We start from the raw sequence: 23,791 nt of genomic DNA, 5'->3' as shown, positions 1-23,791 counted from the left end.
GTGGACGTTACACATTGTTCGAAAAGAGAAGGGAATTTCTTCCAATGTCCTAGCTAACAATCCACCAAATAAAATCGTTCATTTGTTTCATGGCCGTTTGCGGGACATTGCTGTGCGCAATTGGGCTGCCACATTCACTTATAATTACTCAATCACTCCATTTCACAGTAAATCCCATGAAACACTCTGGGACATTCTCCTTCAGTCACGTGTAATCCATAATTAGCTGAAGTCATCCTGACCTTACCCCTACATTTCATCTTCTAAATTTAACCCCACCCTAAACACACACTGCCCACACCACCACCCTGGCAACTGCTACTTTTTCTCCCTCTACTCTCATCTTTATTTCCCGATCACACGTACAGTAATGCATTATCTGTGGGCTTCATACATTTCACTGATGCACAGAATGGAGGTTGCCTCATGGCAATCTCTTTAATTATCTGTTACCTCCACAGGCTCTGTGTCTGGTCTGCAATGGGAGACTTCTGCGACAGTGTTGGAGCAGCCCAAATCGTCTCTAGGCTGACACTCCAGCGGGGGACAATATAGATCCCGTGGCACCATTTGAAAAGGGAGTTTCCCCTGATGTCTGAGCCAACAATTTCTCCAGATTAAGATAAAAGTTATCATTAGCTTGATGGCTGTTTGTGGGACATTGCTGTGTGCAAATTGGCTACTATTTTTGTCTACAAAGATCAGTCACTACGTTTTACATCAAAATTCTGTGAGCTACATCAAATTCAAGCGCTTGGGTTTTGGGTTAACAATTATAGTACTGTAGGAGTTCTGTTGTGATATAATGGTATGCTCCTCCATATTGGTGTGCAGAAGTTGGCTGCCTTTTCCCCATTCGCCTGTACAGTAGTTTCCTCCTTTTCAAAGACGTCGATCTAGTTCCATTTTAAAGATTATCTGGATTCTGCCTCAAACACTGCTCCTGACACTCTGTGCAATCCAGGAAATATACAGCTCAGACCAATGCTGGCTGATCCCAGGATTAGAGATACGTGTTGCACTCCATTCACATTTAGGTTAGCACATCCTTGATTTTTTTGGGGAAAAAAAATCATGCTAATACTCAATTTGTTACCAGTAAAACCCTTTTTCCTGCACTCCTCTCACAAAAACATACGAGTGCGCACACACCTCACGTGCGTGCACACACGCGCGTAAACACACACACACAGTATAAATTTCCTGCGTCGGAAGAAAAAAAATTGAGTTTAAAAAAAAGGAAAAATTACACAATTTAGACCTAACTACTTCAGTCTATGTACAAAAAGGAAACTCATATATATTTTTTTCACATTTCTCATTAGGACAGAGGAAAAACAGTTTACATTTCTTTTCCAGAGTGAGGAATTCCAGTACTGAAAAAAAAAGCCCTGCAACATTGTGTTTTTTTTGTGTGTGTAAAAAAAATTAATTGCACTGGCTCAAAGTATAAAACAAAAATCCAAGATCCAGTCACTTTACAGTCAATGATCTATGTACAACAATAAAGGGCTGCACGCACACGCGAGAGAGAGAGAGAGAGAGAGAGAGAAAGAGAGAAACATGGTTCCCCAACAGCCCTTTCGAAGTATAAAACAAAAGAGGTCGCGACAAACTGGGGTGAAGAGCAATTAAACACGATCACGAGGGAAGGATAATAATTTAGTGCGATTTAAAATAAGGCTACGGCTCTGTACAATTGAACTGTTGGGTGCGAGAAAGCAGCCACATGAAAGGCTCCCGGGTAAGAGCGTTTTTTTGCAGAGAGTGGATATATTTCTATAGAATTTTTTTTCCTTATGCATCTTTCTCTCTTTTACCTCCTCCCCCCCTCCCCCCACCACCCACCCCCCCAAGGCTTTCCATCCTTTTCTCTTGCGGGCTGTTTTTTCTCCCCCTCCCATGCCCACCCATTCCCCCAGTCTTCTTGCACCAGCACGGTGTATCAATCTTCAAAGAGACCTGTGACTTCCCGCAGACGCCCTCGTGCTGACAAAAATCATGGGTCGCAGTAGCAGCTGAAAAGAAGAAGATACATTAAATGTACTAATCATGCATTTCAGAATTAACAACAACAAGATTACATTTGTATCGCGCTTGTCACATCGGGAGGACGTCCCAAGGTGCTGGACAGTGTACAGCATTTCAGACCCGAGCTGGAGTCAGGGAGGGAGAAGGGAGGGGAGGGGAAGGGGGCTGACCGATGGCACGGTTGAAGAGGAGGGTTTTGAAGCAGCACTTGAAGGAGGCTAAGGAGGGAGCGAAGCGGAGTGATTGAGGGATGGAATGTCAGAGGCTGGGGGTAAAGTGGCTGAAGGCTCTCCTACTAATGATGGGGCGGGTGGATCGGGGACGTGGAGCCGGCAGGAGCCAGCTGAGCGGAGGGAGTTAGGAGGCCTCAGAGGCAGGGTGGGGCGAGGTCATCGAGGGCTTTGTAGTCGAAGACCAGGATCTTGAACTGGATCCTCTGAAGGATAAGAAGCCAATGGAGTCGGGCGAGAGTGGGGGTGATGGGGTCACAGAGTTTGGTGCGGGAGAGGACACGGGCTGCAGAGTTCTGGATTATCTGCAGCCTGTGGAGGGAGGAGTTGGGAAGGCTGACAAGCAGGAAGTTTGCATAGTCAAGCCTGGAGGTGATGAAGGCATGAACAAGAGTTTCAGTGACCTGAGGGCTGAGGGAGTGGCGGAGTCGGGCGATATTAACATTTGGTTTGGCACCTATTAGTTTGTTGTCCTACTCTCTAGAACTCCAGCCCAGATTCTCTCCGACCTGCTTGTTCTCTCCTCTTTTCCCATTCCCCCACATCTCTCAGCTCCCACTCACAGCTCAATTGCCCATCAGGCATTGTGAACGTGAAAGGCTGTGTGTACATGTAAATTGCGTTGTATTGTATTAACATCAAAACGTGTTAACATGTCAGCAGTGCTTTGCAAGTTTCTGCTGTCAATAGTGATGACTGGGCATCTGTTGACACATGCAAACCATGCACAAGATCTCACAAACAGCCCTGAGGTGAAAGACCAAATTAATTAATTTTAAGTGGACGATGGCCTTCTGCGGAGTTAGACTTCCCCTCAGAGAAAGTTCTCAGAGCAAGTGATGAGCAGGGCCAATGTAAGCACACTGGTGCCATGCAGAGCTCTTAGGTTTGCAGTTCAGCTACAGAAGGCTGGAGCCTCGCCAATTCAGTATTGTGAGATCAAACTGACTACCACGCTTGCCTACAAATACACTGTCACTACACTTAGCAGTGATTACTGCGAGTCGTTTCGAGATATTATGATTATAGGCACGACAACACCAAATGCAAGAATTATTACTACTGTATTGTGTGTGAGTGTGTGTGAGTGTGCTTGCACATGCCATTTTTTCTCACTTCTCCTGAAAGGAGTCAGCTCCCCTTCCTATATGAACGCAGCAACTATTTTTTTAAAATAGAATTTAAAAATAGCAGACGCTTTTCATTGGACCAGTGTTAAAAACTTCTATAAACAGTTTCCTCACACGCACAGATGCCCTTAGACAACCAAGTTAACTTCAGGTGCCAAGCGCCACCTAGTGGCCACTATGTTAAATTGACCAAAAGCGGTGAAATGTGGAGCTAAAGAGGAGGAAAATGTAAGGGAAGATGCTCTAGTCCTTGCTGGAGCTGATTATGAAGCTGAAAGCAAGGCCAATTCTGCCCTGGGACATTCCCAGTCTGCATAGCTCAGCGACTGAAGGGCTAGATTCATTGAGACATAGGGAGGGGAGAAGGAGAGGGGGATGCATTTCACACTCAGTTTCTCCATCGCTTCCTAATAGCTCATCTTCCTAACAATTGTGCGGAAATCCACCTGGTTATCAACTCCATACCAGCCGCGAAGTGTGGGGTGTACGGTTTCCCTTTCTGAGCACCTGGCCGTACAGGACAGTGTCCCTCCCTCCCGCACACCCAAAGGTAAATGAAGACTCACTTACGCAGGTCACAATATTACACACTTGCAGTTGCTACAGTCTCGGCCGCTGTCGTCGGGAGGGTTCGACTTCCTCACTTTGTGTTGGCTGATCTCACGAACCAAGGTATAAAAGGCATCCTCCACTCCCTGCAACACAAACCCGCTTAATAATAATCCTTACATTTGATACAGCGCCTTATCACGTCTTCGAGACGTCTAAAAGCACTTCACAGAATATACTGTACAGTGTAGTGACTGTATATTTTGTGGGTGAAACACAGCAGCCGCAAACAGTCGTGGAGCGACAGACCGCAGTGCCTCTCACACCACCTAATGGCTGACTCACGAATGACACCTTCTGATACAGAGGCAAATGTTACTGACTGAGCCAGGAACAGCTCACAGGGCCTACAAAACACACAGTCACTACACATTATAGTATATACGGTGAAACATTAAGGAACACATCCTCCCGACGTGAAAGGGTGGACATAAAAATGCATAGCTTATTTTAATTCTTATCCTAATTCTGGGAAGTTGGTCGAATATTATCCAACTTTACTGTGTTACACAGCAGTGCCTGGTTTTGCAGTTCAGAATGTATGGGACATTGGAACATGTGGAACAGTCGCAGACTCGGAGACATATCCCCGCTCCCTCCCTCCCTCCCACCAGCTGCAGGGTGGGTCTTGGATAATTTCCAAGCCGCCTCCAATAGGGCTGGTCCTGGGATGGAAGCAATCCACTTGCCAGCTGCATATGGGATTGTTTCCTGTTCAAAAAAATGAAATCCTGACCTCCCAGGTGGCAAATTAAGCAAAACTGGGGATCATGAACCGTGAGCACTGCTGTTTTCTCCAAGATGAAGGCAGGCGGGGTTGGAACAGAACATTTGGCTAAACTCTGTATATCCTGCTATTCTGTCAGTGATTCTATAGAGCACAGAATGTCTGCTGTATCCTCACAACACGAAGCATCGATGAATGAAATGGCAGAGGGACAATTTGTTGCTAACCTTCCCCGTGTATGGCTCAGTTACATGGACATAAACTCACTGAGCTATAGGGCAGGGAGCTGACCTTAAAGTCCAAATGAGAACAGCCTCACAAGAATGCCCTGGGTGTAATATTTGGGCTAGACGCCTGAGAGTGAAAAATGGAAAGGGGGATAAGGAAACGTGTGCACACATACAACAACAACAACCTGCATTTATATAGTGCCCCTCAGGCAGGGTAGCGTCCCAGAGCACAATTGAACTTCATTCAGTGTTCTTCTGGTGACCGTACCTGTCTCGTTTTGGCTGAGGTTTCAATGTAAGGAATCCCGTAGCTCCGGGCCAGGTCCTGTGCCTGTCGTGCCTCCACGGTGCGTGCTGGGAGGTCACATTTGTTTCCCACCAACACCATAGGGACGTCATCTGAATCCTTTACCCTTTTTATCTGTTCTCTGCAAAGACACAGGGAGCCGCAAGTAAGCTTCAGTTATTGATTAGCACCAAAGGCAGCCGATATTTAACACCATTAGCCACTGTCGATGATGTCCCCTTAAATTTATGTTCCCACAGTAGCAACAAAGTGGAAACGTTCAAAGAACAGATGAAATCTGCATTAGTTTTCAATCACATCTTGCTAAAATTATGCTCGCTTTCCCTTGTCTATGTTTGTCCAAACTGTGTAGCATCCCGGGTGGGATTATACAACAAAGCACACGGTACCTTTCTAAGGATGCCTTCAAGTGTCTGATTTAAGTCATGGACACGGTCAACACCTTCAAAGCAGACTCGAGTTTTGTTTAGGAATCCAAGGGGGTAAACAAATTTCACCCACAAAAGACAGTCACTCCAATTTACAGTACATATTAATCCTTGCAATTGATACAGCACATTATCGGTCAGTGATGTCTTAAAGAGCTTCACAGGATTTACAAGTGTAGTGATTGTGTATTTGTAAGCTAAATTGGCAGCACATGTGTGTACAGCGATGTCCCACAAACACAGCCATGAAGTGAATGAACAATTTTTATCTGGGGGAATTGCCGGCTGGGATCTTTTAACGACCACTGAAGAGGAACAGACTGGATCTGGGTTGAACGGTCCTGTGAGGCGCTTTGAAATATCATCAAATGCAAGGTTTATTATTAAACGTCTTTCTCCTGTCGGATTCTAATCAGTTGATTTAGCTTAGTTTAGGGTAAAATTTTAGTAGATGTGGGGGTGGGGGGACTGATTCACTCCAAGATGAGCGCAATCCAGATTCAGCTTCCTTGCCAACAAATCTGAGTAGCATTTTAGGAGTCTTCCATTCCCATCAAATATAATAATAATCCTTGCATTTGATATAGCACCTTATCAGGTCTTCGAGACGTCTCAAAGCGCTTCACGGTAAAGTGAATTGACTGTAAAGTGAATTGATTGTTGATTGTATATTTTGTGTGCAAAAAAATACAAGATTTTAAGAAAATAATTCCTGTGGAGGTGGGAAGAGGATCCTTTTCACGTTTCAAGTGCAGATACAGTCAAATTGTCAAACTCAGCCTCGCTCTTAAACGGCTTCCGGTTTTCTACTGCTCTCTGCTCTTTATCATGCCCTTGAGCTGCCTCTACTCTCTCTCTAAGCAATGGTTCAGTCTTGCCGCAATTTAGATCACATCGAATTTCCGTGGTCATGCGCAAATATCTTAATAATCCTTGCATTTGATATAGCGCTTTTCACGTCGGGAGGACGTCCCAAAGCGCTTCACAGAATATACTGTAAAGTGAATTGACTGTATATTTGTGGGCGAACGCGGCAGCCAATTGCGCACAGCAATGTCCCACAAACAGTCGTAGATTGAAAATGACCAATTTATTATTGTTTTTGGTTTTGGAGGGATTATTATTAGGCTCTGTGTGGAGTAAGGAAACTTGCCCAAGGTTTCGCCCTGCCTGGAATTGAACCCAGGTGTCTGGCTTGCAAAGCGAGTGCTCTAACCACTGAGCTACAGGACTCCACAAATCTTATCAATTTGCCCTTCCTCCAGCCCCCACCCACCCACGCACAGACACACGCCGCGCGCGCGCGCGCACCACACACACACAGAGACACACAGACACACTATAAGAGATCGTGAAAGACTGGACCTCAGGGAATAGCGGTGAGATGATATTTACAAGAGAAGACAACTATTTCCACTACCAGCCTGAGAATTGACCAAAGGCTGAATCATACCCTGCCCCCACCTCACTCAGAGTGATTCAGTGAGCGCGGGGCAGTTACTAACACCAAGGCTAATTTTTCTAATGACTTAGTGGAGGGAGAAATAAGTCACTTTTACTGATCCTCCATAATGCTGCATTCTCTCCTCAATTTAACGAACCCTGCACCAATACCAACCTGTACTGATGAATATCTTCAAAGGATTTTGTATTGTTAATTGCAAAGACACACAGAAAGCCCTCGCCAGTCCTCATGTACTGGTCTCTCATCGCACTGTACTCCTCTTGACCCGCTGTATCCAGAATGTCTAACAAACACGTCTCTCCGTCAATAACTACCTGCTTTCTATAGGAATCCTGCAATTAATAAAGAAGACAAATGAGAACAATCAGAAGTGGCGATCTGTGAGGTTCCTGATCCCCAATCTTGCTTCGTTCATTAACCTATTCCCAGCTGCCAGCGGTGTGGCTTTTGTTTTTGGCTTACGAGCAATGTCATGTCTTTTTAGTCTTTACCTTTCTGTTATCCCCGATTTTCTTTTTTCCTTAAAATAACTGAACAAAATCATTTTTATTTTTACTGCCACTCATAATCTTGAGAACCTTGATATGAGAATATGTCAAGAGAAATGTTTTCTCCAATTACTGCCAAGTGTAGTGACTTTTTCAAAAATATATAGGAAAATGCCAATTTTGGCTACAGTGAGGTCCCAAAGCAATTTTTGAGGAGAATGACCAATTTTATTTAAACAAAAGCTGTTGCCGGTAGATTAAGAGTTAGCTTTACAAATATATAGCTTTTAGAAAAATTGGCAGAACAGTACATGCACACACACACAATCCTATGCTGTGCTTTTCTCTATAAGGTAATACAGTAGGTCTCTCACAAGATTGGTTCTAGCTTTGTATGATACAACACAACAAGCTGCTTGTAAACTGGCATCTCTTGTACACATTAGTACTGTGCTTAAAATATACGAAGCTGGCAGATTTTGAAGCCTGTGTCGAAGGGTAGGGGTGGGGCAAGAAAGGGATAAAAGAAGCACGTCAAACTAATAAAAAAATTATACTATTACATAGTAACAGGAGAAGACCATTCATTCAGCCCATCACACTCTCTCCGCCACTTCATCACATCTTTCAATTCCATTTTTCCCCACAGAAGACCTTTGCTTTGTACCTTTTCATCATCCTAGTTGGCAAAAAAATACATCTTGATGGGAGATTCTTCATTCCGGGCAATTTCCCCCCCCCCCTTTCCCAGAACATCACTTGTCATCTTGTCATTTTCAACATCCACAGATTTCCTTTTCATCCCGCAAACACATTTTTCATTACAAAACCAGACTTCAGAATCTGAACTTCACACTGTGATCCGTTGACCAATTTCCATCTGGGAATTAAACATTTACTATGTTGTGGGTCAGGCACTAATCCAACATGGATACAAGTGGGACAGAATGTTCTTACCAAAGGCATCAATGTTTGATAATGGATGAAGGCCAAACACTTTCTCGTGAAGTCTCAGTAAAGTTTAAAAAAAANTGGTTCCAAAAATGTGCTTGCTTTAGATCTTCTCTGGAGATCAGAATAAAAAAGGATTTAAATTAAGTTTGAGAAATACGTTGATTTAAAATTGCCAAGCTTTATCCAATTTGAAAGGGGGTACAGGTTGAGCAGAAAGTAATGGAAAGACTTTACAAGATAAAAGGAAAGTCCGAGCAGGGCCATAAAATGTAAATGGCCTTGAAAAACATAATTATTAACCCGGTCTTACTCAGGTCTTACATCTATATGTAAGGGAAGATTCCTTTCATGACTCGCCCCCAAATCCAGTGGCATTGCACTTTTGGCCTCTTTTCCTCTCGGTGCACTTACTTCTATTGTAGGATCGTATTCGTCCACAAAGTGGTTCTGAATCAGCTGAATAGTTAGAGCGCTCTTTCCTACGCCTCCAGCCCCGACCACCACCAGCTTGTACTCGGTCATCCTCAGGATCCCTTCAGTCTGTCACCTCTTGAAGAAACGAAATAGAGACGATTATTACACAAGAGTCATGCCCTTATGCAAAGTTCTCGGATGTCAGCCTGGCTCAGTTAATAGCATTCTCGCCTCAGTCAGAAGGTCATTGGTTCAAGTCCCACTTCAGGACTTTGAACTCATGTAGTCTTGGCTGACATTCCAATGCTGAAGCGCTTTGAGATGTCTCGAAGACGTGATAGGGCGTTATATCAAATGCAAGGATTATTATGAAGTTGCTCTGCATTGTTAGAGGTGCCATCCTTTGGATGATGTACTGGTGTACTGGCCACCAATCCACAATATAAAAATTGGTCATTCACTTCATGGCCGTTGTGAGATATTGCTGTGAGCATATTATTAAATCTTACCCCACTCCCCCACCAACCCAAATCTAAAAAATGATACTCAATGGTTATGTGAGTTCACAGAACATTGTCAAATCTCTTTGAAAGAAGAACACAATGTTGGGAAGAGCTTTTTGTTTAACTCGAGCAATGATTTGGACTTCCAGGAAAAGCAGGCACACGGCTGCGTTCTTTCATAGCTTGCCAGTATGTGACAGTTCCTGTCAGAGTGAGCTACATTCTCCCCAGAGCCACGACAACATCTGCTAACAGCCAGCACGCTGGCCAGGGCCTCTCTCAGCAACTGCACAAAGCACGAGGGCAAATCAGCGGAAAAAAAAACGAACGGACACCATCTGCTCCATTGCTCTGGTTAACCTCAAAAGACAAGAAACACTGGCAAGACATCTTTCGAGCCTAACGCACTCTTCTCCCCCCCAGCACACACATGCAAGGTATTGCTCTTGGGAACCAATGCTCTTCAGCAATTCTCTGCCCCGTCTCGTTTTCCGACCAGTTCAAAAGGACCATCACCTTACACCATGGCAGAGTGTAAATCAGAGCTTCACTACTCGCTTTTAATGGCGTTTCTACAGTTCATCTGGGGTTTGTAAAAAAAAATTCCCTCCAATACAATCTTTGTTCTATTCTTCTCTGCAAAATTATTTGGAATCAATACAATTTACATTGTATTTATATAGCACCTTTTACGTCTGGAGGACTTCTCAAAGCATTTGACAATGCTGGCTGGTCACCCGAGCTGGGGTTGGCAGTGGGAAAGATGACTGAAAGAGGTATGTTTTGAGACAGACCATGAATGAGGGAAAGGAGGGAACGAGTCAGTAGGCGGGATGATGGAGTTTCAGAGAGCAGGGGACAGAATGGCTGAAAGCTTGCCTTCTGATGGGAGATTTTAACAGAAAGCTGGCAATATTTCTAATGGTTGGCAAGACATTCTCGTGAGAAGGGACAATGAGCTAAATAAATGACCAGGTAGGTTTAAAAAAAAGCCCCTTCCTCTTCTCTCACCCCCCCACCCCCATTTAAAAATTAAGTCAAAGGGATAACGTCATAAGATAAAAACATTAACAGATAAAGAAAGAGTGAAAAATAGGATTTTTTTTTAAAAAAAGCTAAATCAAGAGGAATCGCTGATTATCACAAAGATTTGAGTTACACAATTCTGCAAATTTCACCCCTTCATGAGATCAATCCCTACCTTTTTCTAGGTCATCCCATTGCTCAGCCCAATTCAAAAGGTTTGCCCCACCCAGCCCTATGCTCAAAAAATTGCTGGATAATAAAAGAAACAAATTAACAGGACACAAATACTCCAGCTCTACAGTTCAATAGCCAAAATATACCCAAGTTTTTAAAAAAAACTCAACCCCAAATTCTCCAGTCTCATCAAAGACTTTCAGATCCAGTCAGGAAAGCAGCAGTATTAATGAACCGTAGCCAAATATATTAAATATAACACATTGACAGAGAGAGGCAGCCTCACAGCAATTGTATTAGGATTGTATGCTCCCCCACTGGGAGTATCCACTCTCAACTCCACATCCTTCAGTAACCATTATGGTTGACATTAACAAATTAAACTCAAAAATTGCACCCATTAATGAGGACAATAAGCCCATTTTCATAAGTTCTCATGAAGGATCAAGTCTGAAACTTGTTTTCCGATTCTCTCTCTGATGTCGATTTAATCTGCCTTGCAATTTCCAAATTTCATTTCAGATTTACAACATCCTCTTATTAAATATATGTATATTAGCCTCTGGAGGAATTTCAATGCATATTACAATACAATATTACATTTGTAAAGCACCTTTCATGTCAGGACATCCCAAGGCACTGAACTGTCAGAGATTAGGACCCTGGGGGTGAGCGTGGGGTGGGATAATGGAGAGTGGAAGGCAGAGAGGATGGCCGAAGGCACAGTCGAAGAGGAGGGTCTTGAGGCGTGCCTTGAAGGTGGCCAGGGAGGGAGTGAGGCGAAGGGAATGTGGGATAGAGTTCCAGAGGGTGGGGGCAGAGAGGCTGAAGGCCCAATCACTGACGGTGGTGTGGGCCAGGTGGGGGACATGGAGCAACATGGAGGGGGCAAGGCCATGGAGGGCCTTGAAGGTGAGGTCGAGGATTTTGAACTCAATCCTCTGAGGGATGGGAAGCCAGTGGAGCCAGGCGAGTGTGGGAGAGGACACAAGATGCAGGGTTCTGGATGATCTGCAGATTCTGAAGAGGGAAGACTTGGGAAGGATGACGAGCATGGAGTTGGCATAGTCGAGCCTAGATGTAATGAAGGCATGTATGAGGGTTTCAGTGGCCTGAGGGGTGAGGCAGCGGCAAAGTCGAGCAATGTTGTGCAGGCGGGGCAGGAAGAATGGGTCATGGCACGTATGTGGAGAAAGGACAGTTGAGGGTCGAACAAGAGCCCTGGGTGAGGTGGGGTGTGCATCCGTGGATGCTGATAGTGCCTGAGGTACGGAGGTGCTGACACGAGCCAATCAAGAGGGCCTCAGTCTTGCTGACATTGAACTGTACAAATTTGGCATTAAAATGTAATGTCAGAATTTGCGTAAAACTTTAAATTTGAATTTTTTAAAAAAAATTTCAGGACTCCTGCATTAACGAGGCATTTAATGTTTTTCTAAAATTTCTGCATGATCTTAAAATTGTAACAGTTGAGGCCAAGACAGTGAGAATTCCACGCCTCTGGATTCTGAGGAGATGTGCATCGGCGAAGCTCAAGCACATAAGGGATCAATGAGTGGATTAGGCTGGTTGTGTGGGTGGCAAGAGTGCCCGGTTTCTGAATTAACTCAATTATACACTTCACAGCTATCGATAGAAGTCGAGAGTTTACAATCTCTGGAAACAAGCTGATCTGATTGTACGAGGTTGCAGCTCAACAGATATGGCAATCAAGGAAGCAATTCCAACTTTTTCAAACATCCACCCCACAGGTGGAACTGGGCGGGGGGGCTGTAAGTGGACCAAGCCAAAAAGAGATCAAAGGTACAAAGAGACGAGGCTGGGTTCTGTGATGCAGCTTGTTTTCTGTTAATGATTAAATGATATTGCAGGATACCCAGAAGATCGATTCGGATGAAGAAGGCTCTTCGGCCCATTTGCTCTCATCCTTCCAAAATCCCCACCATCCCATAAAGTTTTTTTTTTAAAAAGTCCCACTATAATAGCCTCAACCACCCTTTCTGGCAACCTGCTGATTGTGGGACATAATTCTATATGAATTAGCTGCAACGATCGCCTACGAAATGCACAATCTTAGCAATTTATGGTGACTTCTGTGAACCATTTCGACATATCCTTTTGATATAAAATATCAAATATAAGTATTATTATAAATCTTTCTTGGCCAGATGTTAGTAAGGTTGAAGAAGGGACAAGACAAATCTTTCAGTACCTTTCCCCACAATGGAAAAAAAATCACTGCAGGTTTTGTCACAAATATCTCGAGATTTGCTGCAAATTTAAGGGGCCGTGAGCTACCATCGTGGTTCTGGACTTCCCATGGTAAAGATGAAGTGCCTCTGTCTGCTAAACAAATTTTATTGGATCTGGCACTGCTCCAGTTGTATTGAGTAAGATCTATCTGCCAGAGCAATTACCTTCCACTGTTGTTACCAAGAGCTCAGATTGATGAATTTCACTAATTTTCCAGCTCGCATCACAGCCGTGCCCACATTTGGCTCCCATTAGGTTCTCAATGCTAAAATAAAGCTAAGACAGGCTCCTGCACACTGGCCCCATCCACAGTAAGTAGATAGGTCAGCGAGGATGTTGCACCATCATTGTTCCACTCTGTTGTAAAATTAAGGATTGGTATTTAGGAGATTTCTCAGCAAGAGAGCATTGCTTAGTCCTGACAATCAAAGGCTGGCCTCTGAATCTCAACGGTGGACAATCCAATCATATAATACCATTTGCAGCCCCTTGTATATTGAGCAAGATAAATTTGATTTGGAATTCTTTTTCTAAACCCAAATAGTCTAGCTATTCCCATCTCAAGACCATGGTATTTACTGTCAACAGAATCCAAAACACATTGTTCATCAAAGCTGGCACAAATACTCCCTCCAAAGGACCTGCAATTTTATAGCACCTCATTGTGGCCAAAGAATCTAAAAGTTAATTATTGTCAAGTGAAGTGACTGATTTTGTAGGCAAAAATATTATCAAGCAGTGTGCATAAGTCCCAACCCAATTGCCATTTAAACACCCCTCCTTGTTGCTTCATATTCAGTGCAGGATTTATTTGCAGGCATTGTAGGACTTGTGCGTTTGAGTAGTATTGGAACATGTGAATCATAGCTTGCCTATGCTTTCTGTTATTGGAGAGCTCCTCTTTCTGTGAAAGCTTTGCTCCAGGTCTTTGAAACCTTTTTTTTTTGTTTGTTTTTGGAAGTCTGTCACATTAAAGAGGGGGAGATCCATTATAGAAGCTTTGTCACTGGGTTATTGTAAGAATCGAGGTTGATCATAAAATCTATTTTGGATGGTGGTTTCCATGGTGCTAGAGTTGTGTGCATCTCTGTGAGTGAGCACCTGATTTGGGAGGGGAAGGTTAGAGACTATGGGTATCACTGTCCCTGAGCAGGCAAGGGCAGGCAGGACCACACAATTATGAGGGAGGCATTGCTGGTAGCTCATCTGGTTCGTCCCAGAACAAATCAATGTTCTCATAAGGGAAGGCGGTCCCACAGGATAAGGATCTGGAATCTCACTAATGCTTTGGACAGTCCTGCCACATGCATGATTAGAATCACAGAATTTTACAGCACAGAAGGAGGCCATTCTGCCTATCATGCCTGTGGCAGTTCTCTGAAAGAGCTTTCCATTTAGTCTCGCTCCCCTGTCCATTCCCCTCCCCCCATACAGTTTCCTTTTCAATATTAGTCTTAATTTCATATTAAGAGCCCAAATGGATTCGGTTTCAACCACTCTATGTGAGAACCAGCTGACCGGTTGCATTGTGCTGACAAAAGCAGCAGGAGGTTGGTACTTTTAAGGACTTCTCAGGGAAGAGCACAGAAATGGGAGTAGGCAATTCAGCCCCTTGAGCCATTCTATAAGATCATGGATGATCTGTACCTCAACTCCAATTACCCGCCCTTACCCCATAACCCTTGATACCCTTACCTAACAAATATCTATCCACCTCAGTCTTAAAAATCTGAATGGATCCAGCATCCAAACTTTTTGAGTATTTGGACTACCCTTTGGGTGGAAAAACTGCTTCCTGATTTCACTCTTAAATGGCTAGCTCTGATTTTAAGATTATGCCCACAAAACACTGTTCATTCACTTTACAGTATATTCTGTGAAGAGTTTTGATACGTCTTGGAGATGTGATAACAACAACAACAAGATTCCATTTATAAAGCGCCTTTCACGTCAGGAGGACGTCCCAAGGCGGAGATAAGGCGCTATGTCAAATGCAAGGATTATTATTAGAGGAAGTAGTTTTNCTGTATCTACCCTATCAAACACCTTTATTATTATAAAAACCTTCATCAGATCACCCCTCAACCATCTAAATTCAAGGGATAGAGACCAAGTTTATGCAAACTGTCCTCATAATTTAACACTTGATATCATTCTGGTGAATCTGCGCTGAAACCCCTGAACCAATGTATCCTTCCTGAGGTGCGGTTCCCAAAACTAAATGCAGCACTCCAGATGGGGTCTGTCCAAGGCTACATATAGTTGAAGCATTATTTCCTCTTTATATTCCAGCCCACTTGAGATCAACGCCAATATCCCATTAGTCTTTTTGATAATTTTTTGTATCTGTGAGCTTATTTTTAGTGATTTGTGTACGTGGACACCCAAATCCCTTTGATCCTTCGCGATTTAGTTTCTCACCAATTATAAAATATTCTGTTTTGCTATTTTAGATCCATAGTGGATGACCTCACACTTTCCCACATTGAATTCCAACTGCCATAGTTTTGCCCATTCACTTAATCTGTCTAAGTCCCTTTGCAATTTCCCACTCTCATCTATACAATTTACTGTGCCTCCTAACTTTGTGTCATCTGCAAATTTGGATATAAAACTGTATTCCTTCATCCAAGTCATTTAATATATAAATATAATGGTGAAAAGCTGATGCCCCAGTACAGATCACTAGGGAACACCACATGTTACTGCCAATCAGAGAACATTTCCCCCTATCCCTACACTGTTTCTGCTTCCCAACCTATTACCAAGCCACATCAGATTTCATGTGCTTTTATTGTTGCTAATAACCTCGTGTGGAACCTTATCAAATGCCTTCTGGAAGTCCATAGACACTCTCTTATCCAGCATGTTAGTGACCTCCTCAAAAAATTCTAGCAGATTCATCAGACATGACCTACCCTTTACAAATCCATGCATATTAACTCACATTTGACCAAGTGCTCAGTCACTCTGTCCATGATGAGATTCCAGTAACTTCTCCACAACTGAAGTTACGATTACAGGTCTGTAGTTTCTTGATTTCTCCCTCCCTCTTTAAATAAAGGTTGTTTCAGAAAACTGTCCTGAATACGTTCTAGAAATCCATTGCCTTGCCATACTTGAGGTATTATGCTTCCCCCAGTCTATGTGAAAATTAAAATCTCCCATTATAACCATATTACTTTTGCCGCATGCTTCCCTGATCTCTGTATTTATACATCCCTCACTACATCATTACTATCTGGAGGTCTGTAAATGATGTCTAGATCCATGTAGCTAATTGCCCTGACACACATCAATTAAAGGTTACTACTAATACAGTAATGATTGCTGGCAACATGGAGAGTGCTGCTGTCTTTGGGCTGTCATCGTCTCAAAGCTGACAGCTGAAAACCTGTAGCACTATCCGTATGAGAAAGAAACAAATCCACATACAACATTCATGTGTAAAAAGCCCTTCATTTAGGAAGTCTGAAGATGGAATACACTAATTCTGTAGGGATTATGGACTTGGCTTAACTTTCAAAATGCCAAGCACCACGGGTGTTCAGATAGGCTTTAAAGGAATACAGTATTTAAAATGTTGTACATTATGTTGAGTTGTTGATCTTATAAAAGCAATACTTTTGTAGAGTACACTTTATTGAGATTACAATTTATAGATCCAAGCACTCCAAGACTATCTAGCGTAGAGGGCGCTATAAAAATGCAAGTTGCTGTAGTTGTAATACTGAGAGTACCCATTATAAAGAGCTTGACTACAGTGCAAGTGTCTATAATGTGGCCTATGGTTGCAAATGCAGTACACTTCTAGCTTCTGATACAAACTGGACAACTTCCCAAACTAAAAAATGACCACCTCATAGCTCACTATCATTACAGCTGACATCACTTCCGTGTCAGTAGTGCCCTTCCTTCAGGTGACACTTAACGAGGCTTTGCCTGTCTGTTCATTACACTTGTCCAAAGGAGAAGTGAGTTTCTCCCAGTGTCCTGGACAACAACAACAACAACAACAAGATTCCATTTATAAAGCGCCTTTCACGTCAGGAGGACGTCCCAAGGCGCTGCACAGTTGGGTCATGACCCGAGCAGGGGGGAAATGGTCAGGGTGAGGGGAGGGAAGGGAGGGAGCGAGGAGGGGGGAAATGGTCAGGGTGAGGGAGGGAAGGGAGGGAGCGAGGAGGGGGGAAATGGTCAGGGTGAGGGGAGGGAGCGAGGAGGGGGAAAGAGAGTCGAGAGGGGAGCTGAAGGCTCGGTCAAAGAGAAAGGTTTTGAGACCGGCCTTGAAGGAGGAAAGGGAGGAGGTGGCGAAGGCACTGGGGGATGGAGTTCCAGAGCCTGGGGCTGAGAGGCTGAAGGCCCGACCACCGATGGTAGGGCGGTTGGGGCGGGGGACGTGGAGCAGACCGGAGCCAGAGGAACGGAGGGTACGGGCAGGTAGGTAGGGGGATAGTAGGTTGGAGCTGGTAAGTACCAAGTAATTGTACTCTCCTGTAATACTCCAGTGTTAGCTAATCCTCAAAGGGCTGCAAACATGACAAACTGTGGGCACATTTGACTTTGCCGACATCCATACTCTTAGTGTCATGATAGTCATCAACCCTGCAGATAACAAGCAAATATCCATGAAGCCCTCAGCACTCCAAATTGTGATTAGCATACAAGTATTTAAACAGTAAATAGGCAAATCTATAACCATCTGAACTTTGAACCAGCCAGCCAAATTCTGTTTCCCCATAAACCAGCTAGATAACTGAGGTCCCTACGTCTAGCAGAACTCGTATCTAATATTGATCTTCTGGGCTGAGAACTCATATGTTCAGCTAAGAACCAACAACAACAAATTACATCCGTATAGTGCCTTTCACATTGGCAGGACGTCCCAAACCAATGAGCCCCTCTCACTGCATCCTAACACCAACACACTCAGTGTGTACCCACAACCAAGAAGATTCCTACATGTGGTCTTCAGAAAATAAGCAACATGTGCATTTATGGTACACAAATACATTTTTAGTTTTTTTTTAAAAAGGCCAGCGATGGCCAACCACAGGCAACAATCGAACAGTCCTGCCATTCTGGTAACCTCACATTCACACTTTCATTCTGCCTATCACACTGCATCAAGCTCAATGGTTAAAATTACCCTTATGTACCATTACACACACACCTCCAACCTACTCTATATGGTTCTTCTGTATCTAACACTTCAAGTGCCTTTATTCTGCTGGATTACATGCCAAGCACATTTCCGAGACACATGGATTTCACTCCAGATCACTGTGGCCCCATTTACGTGAAGTCAATAATGCCATTCTCATCATGAACTAGGATAAATCTGATCAATAAAGGGAGGAGAGCAATTTTGACCTTTGCAACAAATTTCAGCAAAGGTCAGTTTGGTCATTTCAGCAGCTGATTGATATATTAAGACAAGAAATAATATATAATAATTATTATATAAGAAACTCCCAAAGGCAAGGGTTTTCGCTCACAAAAGGCAGTCACTCACTTTACAGTATATTATGTGAAGCGCTTGGAAACGTCTCAATGTGATAAGGCGCTATATCAAATGCAAGTATTATTAACACAATCAGAACAGTTTAGTGCTCAGCCTTTAAGAGTTATACACACGCTGTAAACATCCAATAGCATTTCTGGTCAAATTTTTCAGAATCTGGTGACAGAAGTCTGCTTCTTGATGGCTGCTCCATGAATGAAAAGAGCTTCTTGAGCCCCATTTAAAACGAGGCATGGCAAGTTGACCATTAAGCAACGCTATAGAAGAAAGACTTGTGTGTAAAATACCCAAAAGAAACTGCATTGTCACATAAAGTGATGCAACTTCCTGAGACTGCATAACTACATCTTTACCAAAGGCAAATTTCTTCATTGATTTTATGATATCGGTCGATCTAGATGTTTGTTATGAGGTGAAGTTCTAGTTGGAAATTCTTTGATGTTATCAACCGTGGATTTATTTTGAGCCCTTCATGGAGGATGCCTTGGAGCACCACAGGGAATATTATTTTGATATTGTCCGTCCATATAAACCCACATAACTTGTGCATAGATATTTATTTATAGTCCTTGAATCATTTCAGTCTTCAATTTGGGTCATTTCTCTGGAGCAACCAAAGAGCCACCTGGAGGGCATTGTGGCATGCAAACCGACTGTTGTCTTTATCTATAAAATACAGTCACTACATTTTACAGTAATCCCAAGAAATTTTAAAGGGGCATCCTTCTGATGCGAAAGGCATTATAATATAATAATCCTTGCATTTGATATAGCGCTTTTTACTCCTTCTAGATCTCTCAAAGCGCTTCAGACTATACTGTAAAGTGAATTGATTGTATATTTGTGAGCAAAATGCAGCAGCCAATTGCACACAGTGCCCCACAGTCATTAAATTACACTAAATGCATGGAATACTAATAATAATCATTGCATTTGATACAGAGCCTGATCACATCCTTGCAAAACACCCAATAATCTCCACCAAAATCTTCAAAGTTGAGAAAATATACAGTATGTAGAATGTGATCCATTGAGCTTGCAAAGAAAGTGGAGCAAAACGCTATTAAGCCAGAGTGAATCTCTGCAGTGTGACTGATGCTCCAGGGGATGCATGCACCAGTAGCTTACCACCCATCCCACTGGGCAAAGCCTCTCTCCCCTTCCCCCCCATCCACCACAAGATAAGTGCTTCATGGGGGCGCTATAAAAATGGAAGTTGTTGTTGCCCTCTGTTACTCTGTCTCACTCCCACCTGCCACACCCATCTGACAATAACCAATCACACACCACTACTGTGCATCCATCGGCTGAGCCTGATCCCACCCTAAAACTGACAGCTGCCCATCACTGAACCATTCATTGTCCACTCCTCACCCCTCCCTCCCAGTATGTACAAAAGAATTGTTGTGAGCTCCTCTCCCAAGTTTGATCCATCTTTGGTGCTGGTTAGGTTAATAAATCTAACTCACAGCTTTACCAACATTGGATCTGGTGAACACTTCGAAGGTTCCAAGCATTTCTTGTTTGAGTTTTTCCCACCCCCATTTCTCCAGCATTAAAAATAAAAGCCTCGGCGACAATGGCGAAACAAATAAGAGAGAGAGATCCGCGTTTTAATCCAGTGTTGGCTCGAATTGTTTTAATTTTTTAAAAAATGTTTTGTTTGAACACATTTGCAAACTATACCAAAGGTCAACAATCCGATGACTCTTTGCTTTCTTTCTAATTGCAAGGGTCGAAAATGCACTGAAATGAAATATATCGCTTGGAAATCCACACACCATTCACTGACTGACTTGGTTCCTCTGCCCGTTACAACTCGATTGAAACCAAATCTTATTTCCAAGTCTTTGCTGCAGATGAATTAAAACAGTGATCGTGATGGTAATAAATTCAGTTGAGCAACGCCCCCGATATCTAGCCGAACGGGTCAATTGCAGGTGATCCGTTTGTACTTCAATCAAACAACAAAAAAAAACAGTTTTTTTTAAAAAAAACAGTGTTTTTTAAAAAAAAACAACCTTAACAATCAATCTTGGTTCAAAAAAAAACAATCTAGGTTCAAAACCAAAGTGGATCCTCCACCCAAACAAGTCAACGCACCACCGAAGCAACGGCAGCGTGTCATTAAAAAGGATTACAAGAGAATAAACGACGACAACCACAACAGTGATAATAAGTCCATGCAAACTCTTCCTGCGATTTTCTGGTGGACGAGCAAGTGCAGGAGTGGGAGCGTCCCCCTCCCCAACACACACACACACACACACTCACACACAGAGCTCCGCAAAAGATGTCACTCGCTGTTTGATGACAATTCGTCATCTACAGTCTCTCACTCCTTCCTCAGCTCCGGTAAGGACCCGTTCAATTATGTCACCGGGTTTTTTTTAAATGAAATGAAATTAAATGAATTTTTTTTAAAAAAACAATGTTATATTAAACCGATTTCACCCCTCGCACTCTCTCCTTCAAATCAGTGTGCTTATTACATTTTCTCCCAACAAAATTGACCCATTTGCTAAACACTGCCAACAATTCCTCCCCCCCCCCACCCCTAACCCTAACCCCCAACCCTTAGTATACACACGTTTGATCACATCTTTTTTAAAAAAAAACAAATTGCAGAAGGACATTCCCCCCCCCCAACCTCTCAAGGCACAAACCCTTCAGTTAACAATCACATACATCACAAACAAAAACATTTTACTTTTGTGTGTGTGTGTGTGTATGTGTGTGTTCGGTCGCGGAAGTAGCATTCCTTGACTAGAAAAAAAGCAGATCTATTAAATATAAATATATATATATATAAATGTATGTGTGTGTGTCTATATATATATATATATTAATTCACACAGGATCCCAAACTGCTGATCAAAAAAGTTGTCCTGGAATTTTAAACAAGAACACGTTTTTGAGATATAATACATATATATACACACACACACACATACATATATATATATATAATAGATCTGCTTTTTTCTAGTAAACGAATGCTACTTCCGCGACCAAACATACACACACACACACACACACAAAAAGTAAAATGGTTTTATTTTCAGCTGCCGGGGCGTTACCCAACCAACGCTTCTCTCTCTTTCTCTCTTTTTCTTTCTCTCTCTTCACTTACCACAAACTGTGTAATAAGAAGAAACGGGGAGGGGAGGGGAGAGGGGAGGGAGGAGGAGGAGGAGGGAGATGGCGGTGGTGGAGAGAGAAAAAAAAAGCCGCAGCAGCAGTTAAGGAGGTGGTCGGGCAGTCAGTCAAATCAGTCGCAAATCGCGAAATAAAACATAGCGACGGTTTTGGGAAACCCCTCCCCACCACCAGCACCACCAGCAGCAGCTCCCACCCCTCTCCTCCTCCTCCTCCTCCAAAAAAAAATGATCGAATGAGGTAAAAAAAAATCGACGACTCCTCGAGAGGTCGACGTCCAAATCCGTTTCCTTCCGTGTGCTCTTCACCGTTCTGTCTGCGTGTGGCAAATTATGTTGTTATGTATGATATTATATACATCTACATATATATATCACACAAAAAAAAGTCAACGGCGATCTCTTTTTCCCTCAGAGAGACCTCCTTTCCCGCCGCCGCCGCCGCCGCACAACAGTCCTTTAAAACTTCACGCGAAACCCGAAGCGTCGGCATTCAGGCGCTCGCGGACTCTCCTTCTGCCGCCGCTGCTGCTGCCGCTCGACGACGACGCGCGAGGACAATGTACAAAGCCGCTGCGGACCGCCCCCCCCAACAGCACCGACTGGAGCATCGACCTGACCGGCTTGCCGCCCCTCCGCTCATTGGACAATCCGCGGGGCGAGACCCGCCCACTCCTTGCCAAGGGCCGCCCCCTCCCCTCCCATTGGGTCGGCCGATCTGTCCATCAACAAGCAAGCGCTCCCTCTCTTGAATGTGCCGGTAGAGGGATGGGGGGGGGGGGGGGGAGCGGGCGAGCGAGCGCGCGCGCACGCGGGGGGGGGAGGAGGAGGCGGCGGGAGAAACGGTTAGCTAATTTTAAAAAAAATACACGAACGACTACGAGTACGAACCCACCTGATCGCGGGCAAGGATCAATATGTGTAACGTTGAGATTCTTCCTTTTGTGTAGTTTTAATGAGAAGTCATTCAAGCCGAGCACCTATGTGGTGTGTGTGTGTGTGTGTGCGCTTTTTTTAGCAGCTCAGTCAGGAGAGGGAGGGAGGGGAAGGGTGGCTGGTTGGTTGGATGGCGCATGCGCATTCGCCTTATTTTGAAACGGGCGTGGCGGGCGCTCGCACTGCCCGCCGGGAGTTTGTAGTGCGAGCCTTTCCTCGCGGCGGGCGGAATACACGGGAGGGAACTACAAGTCCCAAGGTGCAAGGCGCGCGCGCGCAGCCGCAGACGTCCTTCTCCCACACACCCCTCCCCCACACGCCCAACCCTCTGGCTCTCGCGCGCCGTTGCTAACGAGGGAGATGCCGTGAGGGCAGCCGTGAGGCCTCGGCCGGTCTGCGAGGTCAAATGACCGTCGCTCACACCAGCCCACGTACCCTCTCCCCAGAGATACGCCCGAGCCGAAGCGGGACGCGGTGTATTGTTAATCGAGGTGGGTTTACGAGGCCCGTCTGCCGCCGGCGTCCCCGTTGTCAGGGGCAAGTTTTGGGCAGCGAAATGCACAGGTGGCTGTTTGGCCTGGGCCCCTGGTACAAGCATTTGTCAGTGTTCTCTTCTTCTCTTTGTCCTTATTTTTTTTGTGAGTTAAAACGCCAACAGTTCAGCTTTTAAAAAAGGTGAATGAAGCAAGTCGCTGCTTGTGTGGGGGGGGTTTTTTTGCACAGGAGCGGAAAAGCTAAAACTTTTTTTTTCCTGGTGAGCGAGAAAATGATTTTTTTTTAAAAAAAGAAAATCAATCGGGAAAGCTCTGTTGCTGAGCTATGTTACGTGCGCGCCTCATTCCCCTTTAACGCGGTAGTCCGGTAGCTTAAGTGGTTAGAGCGCTCGCCTCGCGAACGAGAGGACCTGGGTTCGATTCCCGGGCAGGGCGAAATGTTGGACAAGTTTCCTTTCTCCACACGCCTCTGTTTACCTAGCAGTAAGTAGGAATCTGGTTGTCAGTCGATTGATGGACTGCTTTTCTGGGTGTAATCCTTCAAAAAAATAATAATAATTTGGTCACTCAGTCCACAACTGTTTGTGGGACACAGCGGTGTGCAATTGGCTGCCGTGTTTTGCCTACAAAATGTACAATTACTTCTTTACAGTATATTCCGTGAAGTGCTTTGAGAGTTCTCGAAGACGTGACAAGGTGCTATATCAAAT

At 44.0% G+C, this 23,791-nt stretch overlaps 2 protein-coding genes across 3 annotated transcripts in view; one reads left to right on the top strand and one right to left on the bottom strand.

The window, feature by feature from the left end:
* Positions 1 to 1,463: 1,463 nt before the first annotated feature.
* On the bottom strand, positions 1,464 to 22,661 carry LOC103189080 (GTPase HRas). 2 transcript variants are annotated; one of them, XM_007909345.2, is made up of 6 exons: positions 22,547 to 22,661; positions 9,011 to 9,148; positions 7,311 to 7,489; positions 5,226 to 5,385; positions 3,962 to 4,086; positions 1,464 to 2,018 (listed from the first exon to the last, which is right to left on the bottom strand). In XM_007909345.2, the coding sequence occupies exons 2-5, from the start codon at positions 9,119 to 9,121 to the stop codon at positions 3,967 to 3,969; spliced, it is 570 nt and encodes a 189-aa protein (XP_007907536.1). In that variant the 5' UTR covers positions 9,122 to 9,148; positions 22,547 to 22,661; the 3' UTR covers positions 1,464 to 2,018; positions 3,962 to 3,966. The 2 variants fall into 2 exon arrangements, with proteins under 2 accessions (XP_007907536.1, XP_042197557.1); XM_042341623.1 differs by lacking the exon at positions 22,547 to 22,661 and adding an exon at positions 21,627 to 21,852.
* The window catches only part of lrrc56 (leucine rich repeat containing 56), a 33,237-nt gene continuing 31,918 nt past the window's right edge, over positions 22,473 to 23,791 (top strand). The window contains exon 1 of the mRNA XM_007909343.2: positions 22,473 to 22,496. The gene's annotated coding sequence lies outside the window, so the exon portion shown is untranslated. The remainder of the gene's footprint in view (positions 22,497 to 23,791) is intronic.

This window comes from Callorhinchus milii, unplaced genomic scaffold (assembly GCF_018977255.1).
Source record: "Callorhinchus milii isolate IMCB2004 unplaced genomic scaffold, IMCB_Cmil_1.0 Scaffold17, whole genome shotgun sequence".
Classification (NCBI taxonomy): Eukaryota; Metazoa; Chordata; class Chondrichthyes; order Chimaeriformes; family Callorhinchidae; genus Callorhinchus; species Callorhinchus milii.
Note: the sequence above shows the minus strand (reverse complement) of the source record. Positions and strands in the feature narration are given on the sequence as shown.